The following is a 10,453-nucleotide window of genomic DNA, read 5'->3' as shown; positions in this document are numbered from 1 at the left end:
AGGCAAAGACCGTAAAGTCAGCTGGTAAGGTTATGGCTACCGTTTTTTGGGATGCACGTGGAATTATACTTATTGACTACTTGGAAAAGGGTAAAACAATCATTGGTGAATATTGTGCATCATTATTAGAGCAGCTGAAAGAAGAAATTAAAAAAAAACGACCACATTTGGCGAGAAAAAAAATTCTCTTTCATTACGACAACGCCCGAGTTCACACATGCTTCGTTTCAATGGCTAAAATTGAAGAACTAAAATTCGAATTGGTCGAACACCCACCGTATTCACCAGATTTAGCCCCCAGTGACTTTTTCTTATTTCCAAACTTGAAAAAATGGCTCGGTGGACAGAGATTTCCAGACAACGAAGACATCATTGTGTATAGAGCTCCAAGGAGATTATGTTGAAAAATAAAAAAAAATTGTTTTTATACTTCATTCTAAGGACTTATTGAACTACCCTCGTATAATATTCGAATGTAAATGGCTTCAAGAATAAGCAATGACAAATAAAGGCATTCATCCTTTATAAATAATAAAAAATTTAATTTAAAAGTTATCTATTTTGAAAATAATTCAAATGGAAAATTCGTTCCTGAATAATAAGAATTCAAGTAGAAACGATTTGAGTTTAGGAAAAAATGAAGTTGAATTTCAGTTGAAAGGTTTGAATTATTTTCAATTGAAAAATACGATTCTGTTTGGCTTCAGATTTAAATCAAGTACAATTTGAATGGCTGGATTTTAAATTAAATTAACTGAAATTAAGGGATTTTAATTTAAGCTAACTAGAAATGGTTATTAATTGCAGAATCGACTATAGTTTAATTGAAATCAATCAATCATTTAAATTAAATAGAGTTGAGTTAAAATGTGAAATTAATGTATTTTGAGAAGTGCTCTTTAAAAAAATGGGTGGGATTAACAGGTAATTTCATTTGTGCAAATATAATTTTCGAATCGATGAGATTTTATGCTAGAAGCAAGAAAATTCAAGTTACTGCATATTGTTTATTACTTTATGTATTTTTCTATACGTGAAGCGTTTAAGGGGTTAAACCACTGTAGGATTAACAAAAAATTGAAATTTGTTTTTTTTTTTTTGCTGAATAGGTGCTTTAGGGTCTTGAAAATAATATACCAAAAGATGGAGGGCGGAAAAATGTCGAAATGATCAAATTTTCAGTTCTGTTACAACGCCTCTCAGGTATGCCGCGGTGATTTTAGAGTACTTAAAACTTTAAACGCTTGTCTCCCGAAATCACTCTTTTTGAACTGGCCGGAAAAATAACTCAAACAAATCCTCACCGATCGCTCTGAAATTTTAAAAATATATTCAAAATTGCTTTCTCTAGCGACATACGTAGCATTTATTTTGTATTGCATAGTTTTTTTTTGTATAAACAATTTTGTAACGATTTGTTTCATGAAATTTTAAACTTTTTTCAAAAGTGTACCATGTCGCGAAAAATCAATATATCGAAAAAATCCAACGTACGTGCCTTGCTGTTGTTTTATAGAGTTGAATTTGTGATTAACCATTTTACAAAATTTCGATTGATCTCTTTATTGAACCAAAAAAATCCCGAAATATATGCCTATTTTTTCGTGCTCTAGAGTGGTGTAACCCCTTAGTCTAATTTTTCTGCGAAAACATTTATATTAATAACTGGAGTTCATAATCTGAAACTCTTTATTCCTGATAAAATAAATTTAAACTTTGTTTAGAAATTTCATGTGACTTGCGTCACTTATTTGACTCAGCCTCCTGTCACCGAGAGTTGAAAATGGCCCATGTGTTGAAAACGGCCATACGGCGGCGCTAGTAGTGATTTTGTTCTAGTTGTTTTGACTGTTATATGTCTTTTGTCAAGTTAAGCCGTTACAAACTCTTTAAAAAATATGAAGAAAACGGTTTATTTATGTAATTATTGTGAAAATGAATAATTTTAAGCTTTAAAGATTTTAAAATGTGGGTTAAATGAATATGGAAGAATTTGAGACAATTTTTATTAATTTTTCAAGATTTACAAGTTTTTTAGGTAAACTGAATTTTGTCAGGGTGTGAAAAAAAGTTCTCAAAATTCATGGGAAATTTTTAAATGATTGTTTTGTACGAAATTTCAAGAGAAATCGAAAAAAGATCACAAAACATTTTGAATTATTTCCTAAAATCTTTAAAAAGTGTGAAAAATTTTAAAGCAAAAATTTTCCATATTACATAATTTTAGAAAAACATGTGAGTAAGTTTAAGAGATAATCAAAAGTTTTGAAATAATTAAAAAATAATTAAGACTTGTAAAGATTTTTAAAGAATTTTGTAAAGTTTCACGAAAATGAAAGACATTTTTTCAGGTTCCTAAGAAAAATTAATTTGAAGAGATTATTAAAAAAGATTTTAAGGTAATTTTTTTAATTTTGCAGAATAAATCAAAAATCCAGAAAAAATTTTAATAATTATTAGAAATTAGAAGGTTTAGAAGGTCTGACAAGATTAAAAAAAAAGAATTTTTCTTATATTCCTGTGCAAATTTGAAATAATTTTTTGTTTTGTAAAATGAATTTTAAATATAACAAACTATTACCTAGAATTTCTGAAAATAGTTTAGAAGATTTTAAATAAAAATGTTTCAATTTGGTAAGATTGCAAAATAAAAACGATTAAAAATTGTGTAAATTCAAGAAATGTTTAGTAGAATTTGAAAGAATTTCGAAAGTTTTCAAGAGAAAAAATAAATGTTCTTAAAATTGCTGGGAAAATTTAGAAGATTGTAAAATAATTTTAAAAAAATTTCGAATGATGTTTGAAAATTCTTGTCAGTTAAAAATATTTTGAGGAGTTGAAGACGTTTTAAATAGTTTACAAATATTTGAAAACTCGGAAACATTTTCGAAAATGTATCACATATTTGTTGATTCCTTTTTAACTTCTAAAAGTTCTAATCATCTTTTAAAAGGATTCGAATTTTCAATAATATTTCGTAAAATCGTATATTATGAAAAAAAATTCTTTAAAATTTTCTAGATTCTTTTTTGACAAGCCTCAAATATTAAAAATCATTTGAATTTTCCTCAAGAATCTTATGAAAATTATATTTACATAACTGTAAAAACAAGATGATAATACTTATTTTCTTGTTCTCAATTCTCTTAAAGGTTCTCTCTTAAAGGTTTTTCTTTAAGAGTGACATACAAATTTTAAAATATTTTAGCTTCGTTACAAAATCTAATTCATTAAAAAAATATCACATTTAAGAGTTCGTTATTTCATTGTAATAGAAAACAATATTTTAGGATTTATCATATTCCTTGTTTATCATCTATAGATATAATAATCATATTATTATGTAGTAGCATTTTATTTTAAAACGGCAATATAGAAAAAATTATTAGTTCTTCATCTCTATATTAAAACATTGTTTGAATATCCGAGACTAACACAAAATTACGAAAAAATGAATAACAAAATCATAAATTAGCAAGAAAAAAATGCCGAATTATAAAATAAATGAATTGTGGTTAAATTCCCATAAATATTTCTAGTCCTGAAATTTAAGTTTGACGAAATTTAAAATTTGCCGAAAATAATAAATTATTTATTAATTATTAATTAAATTGTTTTCCTTATTTAGTATTATATTAATAGTTCATAAATTAATAATAAATTAACTATGTTCAGCAGTTCTAAATTTCGAGAATTGAAATATTTGTGGGAATTTAATAATTCGTTTATTTTACAATTCGGTTTTAAAGTCGGTGAATTTTAGTTTCAGATATTTTTAAATTCGGGATATTATTTTTTGTCAATTAAAGATCTTGTCGTTATTTGAAATGTGGAAGATTTTATAATTTGATAATAATATATATTTTTGGTATTTTTTTTATTCATTTGTGTATTTTTTAATAAGTTCTGTCCATGCAATTTGTTTGTTTGACTTGTATCAATTATACCGCTTTTTCCTATATTAAAGAAAATAATACGTAAGTACATAAGTCTCCTTTATTAGCTGACTACATTATAAAAAAAATGATTTTAAAGAGTTTTTCATATTTATTTTGTAATTTTTATGCATTTTTCCTATGGTACTGCATGTTTTTGTAGAACAAAGTTATGACTCGCGCCGCCGCACGACCGTTTTCAACTCTCGTGACATATTTTTTGCATTTGGCAATACAGTGGAAGCACTCCCCTGATTTGACTTTTTAAAAAGAATACTGGTCGACTGGAGGCTCACATGATTTATGTACATATCCGTTTATTTTATTTTTTTAATACATGCTAATATTGTGCTACTATTTTTCAAAATCTTTACCACTGTGTGTACTATTTTTTTTATCTTTCAAGTGAGTCCGAGCCCTGGGAATCAGATATCAAACTTGTGTTTCAATTTATAAAAAAAGCTTGTACATTGTCCACGGAAAGTTTGGATAGATTAATATTTTAAATTTCTTATCCAACAGATTCCAAGAAGATTTTTATACATTTTAAAATATTAATGTTGACAAATTTAAATAATGTGTAGATCTAGCGTTAAGAATATTTTTGTTGAATTGATCAAGATACCCAAACATTCAGTGGATATTGTCAGGATAATTTTATTAGAAAATTTAATTTAAATTCTAACGAAATATTTTTCCTTTCAGCTTTCAAAGTAATCGAAGGAACTCACGCCTTTGGACAAAAGTTCGTTTTCTTCTTAGGACAGCTCGTGAATATAGCATTAGCATTATACAAATGCCAATCAATGGGTATCTTACCAACTCATTCATCTGATTGGTTAGCATTCGTTGAACCTCAAGCTCGAGTCGAATATTCTGGAGGCGGTTTTGTTTATGTATAATATTGTTTTTAATTAAAAAAATGATGTTTTCAGTACCAAAATGAAATAAATTATTGATAAGGTAAAACAGGAGTGTGTTTAATCAATTTTGAATCTTGGCAAGAATTTTATTTTATAAAAAGTGTGTAAATAAAACGTATGTATAATTATAAACTAGCGACATAATTGGCATATTTACAATTATAATCAAATACGGTTATTAATTCACTGTACATAGTAGAAATTTCTTTTTGAAATCTATTTCTTCTTGCGTTCTTCAGCGAATTCCTTTATTCTTTCTATTATTTTGCTGGGTTCATCCACTCTAGGTACCTGAAAGAATTTATATTGGTTAATTTCTTGAGAATAACCTACAATTAATCATTTTAAACAAATATGTGCAAATCATTCCGGTAATAAAGGCATTTCCTTATAAAAAAAATATTATAGAAAAAAAGTTAAAATATTGTAGGAAATGAATGTGCTTGTAATTTTGAACATTCAAATGAACGAAATTTTGGATTGATAACTTTTTAAACTATAAAAAATGCTAAAATGTTTGTTCACTTATATTGGAATGTGTGTGTGTGTGTGTGTATATATATATATATATATATATATGTATGTGTGTAGTTTGAACAATATTTATAGATAAAATAAATTTGGAGAAAAATATTTCGTTCATTTGAACGTTCAGAACTTCATATACATAGGTATTGAAGCTTTGGTTGCAAGATTGCTTCTTTCATAAATAGCGTCTAAACAGGTCCGTCCACTCAGCGCCGCCACCCACGAAAACTCACTAAAAATTATTATAATGAGATGAACGATTAGTGGATGTTTTCTTGCTTTTTTCTCTCTCTGATGACATATATTACGTTTCCCAAAAAACTACCCCTATTTCATAATACCTACCCCTCGTGACTAAAAACGTTTTAAACTTGAAAATGTCCTCATTATAATTTCCCTAAAAACTACCTTTTTACGTAAACGTATACAGCAGAAAATATATATCTATGAAAAAAGCATTAAAAATAATAAAACTTAGAAAACACTGTCAGTTTATATTTTTTTGCTCTCCGATTATATAACATACGTTCCTCAAAAACGACCCCTAAGTCATACATACCTAACCCTCGCGAACAAAAACGTTTTAAAAGTTGGAAAACCACCTTGAGCAATGTAAAAGAGATTTAGAACTCCAAATTATTTACATGACACTTGAAAATTTCCTTCTCATGATAATTTCCTTAAAAGCTACCCTTTCACGTAAACTTAAGCAGCAAAAAATATATATGTATGAAAAAAGCATTAAAAATAATAAAACTTAGAAAATATTGTTCATTGATATTTTTTTGCTCTTCGATTATATATAATACGTTCCCCAAAAACTAGTCCTAAGTCCCTAAGTTATACATACCTGACCCTCATGACCAAAAACATTTTAAAAGTTGGAAGACCACCTACAACAATGTGAAAATGATTTAGAACTAATGTATGTCTCAGGGGTAGTTTTTGGGAAACGTATTATATATCGCTCGAGAGCAAAAAAATGTTAACTAACAGTGTTTTCTAAGTTGTATTATTTTTTATACTTTTTTCATACACATATAAGGTCCGCTGCATACGTTCACGTGGATGGGTAGTTTTTTGGGAAAACTATAATTAGAGGAAAATTTGCAAGTTTCCAGTAATTAATTTGGAGTTCTAAATCATTTTCACATTGTAGAAGGTGGTCTTCTAACTTTTAAAACGTTTTTGGTCACGAGGGGTAGGTATGTATGACTTATGTAGTGTTTGGGGAACGTATTATATATCGCGTGAGAGCAAAAAAATGTTAAGTAACAGTGCTTTCTAAGTTCGATTATTTTTTATGCTTTTTTCATACACATATCCGGTCCGCTGCATACGTTCACGTGGATGGATAGGTTTTTTTTTAATTCCCAAGTTTGTAGTGGCGTCCAAAAGTATTGGGCTACCTCTTTTTTTATGACTGAATAAATTCTCTTAATTTTAATTATACCGGAGCTAACAAATGTCTTTTTAAAAGGTTGATTGTTTTCGAAATCCTGTTTAAAATAAGCCCAGGGTGAAGCCAATTTGTCTAGTTTTTAAGTAGATATTGCAAAAATAGTGGCAATTTCAATGTTTTCTTAAATTTTCAAAAACTTCCGAAATAGTCAACATTTTTCAATGTTCTTGGGCTCATTTTGAAGCTTTTTTCACCGTATCACAACAGCTTACGAGAATTAGGGGATTTCCACGGATTTCAAAACACTAATTTGAACGGATTTCAATGGTTTCCAAGAAATTTTGAAATACTTTCAAGATTTCAAGGAATTTCGAAATACTTTAAGGGATTTTAGAGGATTTAAAAAATGTTAAGAGATTCCAAAAGAAATAAGGTGATTTCAAGCAATTTAACGGTTCACGGATTTTATAGCTTTTCGAAAGTTTTTACGGAGTTTCAAACGATTTTAAGGTGTTTTAAAATATTCCGAAGAAATTCAAGCTATTTCAAATTTTTCAAAGAATTTCTGAAATTTTTTTTAGGATTTCAAGGGGTTTCTAAAGAATAAAATTCCCATGAATTTCTAGCGATGTCGAAGATTTTAAGGGATTTTGTAGGCAAGTATAAATTGTTACTTACATATTTAAAAATATTATTTTTCCTTTAAAAATTCAAATAGCATTTAAAATTGAATGTCTTTACTTAAGGGAAGTTTTTTTAAACGACTTAGAATTTTTTAAATATTTAAAAGGTATACTTTTTGAATTTTTTGCGGGAAAATGACGAATTGCTGATTGGCTGTAAAACATGAAGTGTGATATGGCAAGGCCCTAAAGTTGTTTGAATCAGTGTTTGATACGTTACCAGTTAAAAGCCACTCGTAAGCATTAACGTTACTGCCTTAAAATTTGTAACTCGTTAACTTGAAGTTATTTTTGTTTAAATAACATTTTTAATACGTAATTTTAAATCCCGAGTAGACATTTGGCTATTTCTTGGATTTGCAAGTACTACCTAAGCTTAGTAAAAATATTTATTTTTTTCTTTGATAAGAAAATTGAAAAAGAAATTTGATTCGTACATATGCATGAGATATTCTCTGATTTTTTAATATTTTCATTTGTTATCTTCTTGTTGAAAAAAAAAAAACGTTTCCACACTATTAGAATTTTGAAGTAAAATATTTTTTCTTCTTTTCCTGATTGGTTATCATAACTGCGGGAATTAGAGAGATTGAAAAAGATATGGAAATTGGGGATAGGAAAAGATAGAACTATTCTCTCTCGATGGGCCTAAACCCTATATTTTCCTATCCCCAATCTCAATAACTTTCTAGCTCTTTTTCCACCTTTCGTGGCCGAGAACTCTTTATCTTTTTCCATCCCTTAGTCTATCTATCTCTTTAATATAAATTTGAATCTTTTTCTATCTCTTTTTCTATCTTCCGCGATTGAGTACTCTTATCATTTTGTAATCCCCGAAATTCGGCAATCCATACAAAATATAGAGTATTTAATTTAAAAATGAATTTGACGTTGAACAAGTATCAGAAAGACAATGTGACGCTCACGCTTATATACATACACACTTAAAATTTATTTTGAACAGATGCAGTATAGGGTGAGATATAGAGCAGAAGATTGAGAAAGAAAGAGAGGAATTGAGATTGACAGAGAGATAGAAAAGATTGACGTGGATAGATAAAAGATAGGATGAGACAGAGAAGAAATTATTTAAAAAGATAGACGTTGATAGATTTAAGATACGATGAGACAAAGAAGAGGTTATTGAAAATATAAACAGAAATAAAGTTTAGATTAACCGAGAGATAGAAATATATTGACGTGAGTAGATAAAGGATAGGATCAGATAGAGAAAAGAGTTTTGTGAAAGATAGACGTGAATTTAGATCAATAAAGAGATAGAAAAAGATAAACTTTGATAGATGTAGAATACGATTAGATAGGGTTATTGTCCAATGGATATAAAAACATAGAGGTAGGTAAGTAAAGGATTCATTTAGATAGAAGTACTAGGATTCACGAAGATAGGGCTATCTTATATTTCAGAAAAGATAGAAATGGATTCACTTGGATAGGAAAATAGGAATGAAGAAAGTTAGACGAAATCTTAGATTGTCTAACAAATAGAAAAGTATAGAGGTGGATAAACTGTGGATTTATTTAGATAGAACGACTGGGATTCAAGAAGATAAGGCTATCTTAGATTTTAGAAAAAGATTTAATGATATAAGAAGCTAGGGATTGAAAAAGAAAGACAAGATTTTGAATTGTCTCACGGATAAAAATAGATAGGCGTGGATAAGTTAAGGATTCATTTGGAAAGAAACACAAAAATAGGGATTATGAGTGGGAAGAAAAGGATACATGTGGATAAGCGTCGGATAGACATGGATAGGAAGATTGGGATTCAAATGAATAGAGGAGACTGTTGTTTGGCAGAAAGATAGAAAATGATCGAAGGGACAGATTTGGGATCAAGATGGATACATCGGTTCTTTTCATTTCAATCTAAAAGATAGAAAATAATTTGAACGGATAGACTCTATCCATTGACTTCTAGCAGGGCGAAAAATAAAAATATATTGACATGAGTAGATAAAGGATAGGATGAGATAGAGAAAAGAATACTGTGAAAGATAGACGTGAATTTAGATTAATAAAGAGATAGAAAAAGATAGACTTTGATAGATGAAGGATACGATTAAATAGGGGAAATGATATTGAAAAAGATATACGTGAATTTAAATTTGAAGATAGATAGAAAAATATAGACGTTGATAGAATGTATGATACGATGGGATAGAGCAGAGGAAATAAAATAAGATAGACGGAAATTTGGAGTGCTAAAAATATAAAAAAAGATATACGTTTATGGATATATGATGCGATGAAATAGATAAGAGGATATTGAAAAATATAAACAGAAATCAAGTTTAGATTAACCGAAAGATAGAAATATATTGATGTGAGTAGATAAAGGATAGGATAAGATAGAGAAAAAAGTATTGTGAAGGTTAAACGTGAATTTACACTTAAAAAGAGATAGAAAAAGATAGACTTTGATAGATATATGGTAAGATTAGGTAAGGAAAGAATGTCGAAAAAGATATACGTGACTTTGAATTTGATGATAGATAGAAAAATATAGACGTTGATAAGATGTAGGGTACGACGAGATAGAGGAGATAAAATAGGATAAACGGAAATTTAAATTAATAAAGAGATAGAAAAATATTGACGTGGATAGATAAAGAATAGTATGAGATATAATAGAATACATTTTCTCTGTATTTTCCATCATATAGCTTGTAAATTATTCAAAAAATAGGGTATCTATCTTTTTATTCCAGTAGAGGTTATTACTATCAAACACTGAAAATTACATTAAATTGCTCCAGATTACACGAGATTATAGATTTTATTACAAAATATTGCAGGGTTCACGACAGGTCATAACCCGTCGAAATCTTTTGAAGTTCTGTGCAATCTGCTAAATTGCTTAAATACTTTTAAACTCCTTGAAATATGTGGAAGTTCTTCGAAATCTATTTAAATTCTTTGGAATTCCTTAAACTCCCCAAGCCAAATTTTTGGAATTCAAAA

The 10,453-nt window shown here is 28.4% G+C and overlaps 1 protein-coding gene and 1 long non-coding RNA gene across 2 annotated transcripts in view; one reads left to right on the top strand and one right to left on the bottom strand.

The window, feature by feature from the left end:
• The window catches only part of LOC117180547 (ER membrane protein complex subunit 4), an 8,447-nt gene extending 3,543 nt beyond the window's left edge, over positions 1-4,904 (top strand). Inside the window, exon 3 of the mRNA XM_033373043.1 lies at positions 4,641-4,904. Coding sequence (XP_033228934.1) covers positions 4,641-4,837 — 197 coding nt within the window. The 3' untranslated portion in view covers positions 4,838-4,904. The remainder of the gene's footprint in view (positions 1-4,640) is intronic.
• Positions 4,905-4,923: 19 nt separating this feature from the next.
• The window catches only part of LOC117179843, a 6,220-nt gene continuing 690 nt past the window's right edge, over positions 4,924-10,453 (bottom strand). The window contains exon 3 of the long non-coding RNA XR_004467959.1: positions 4,924-5,149. This is a non-coding gene — a long non-coding RNA (uncharacterized LOC117179843). The remainder of the gene's footprint in view (positions 5,150-10,453) is intronic.

The sequence above is a fragment of the Belonocnema kinseyi genome, chromosome 9 (genome assembly GCF_010883055.1).
Source record: "Belonocnema kinseyi isolate 2016_QV_RU_SX_M_011 chromosome 9, B_treatae_v1, whole genome shotgun sequence".
Classification (NCBI taxonomy): Eukaryota; Metazoa; Arthropoda; class Insecta; order Hymenoptera; family Cynipidae; genus Belonocnema; species Belonocnema kinseyi.
The sequence above is the reverse complement of the archived record's forward strand: the minus strand, read 5'-3'. Positions and strand labels throughout refer to the sequence as shown.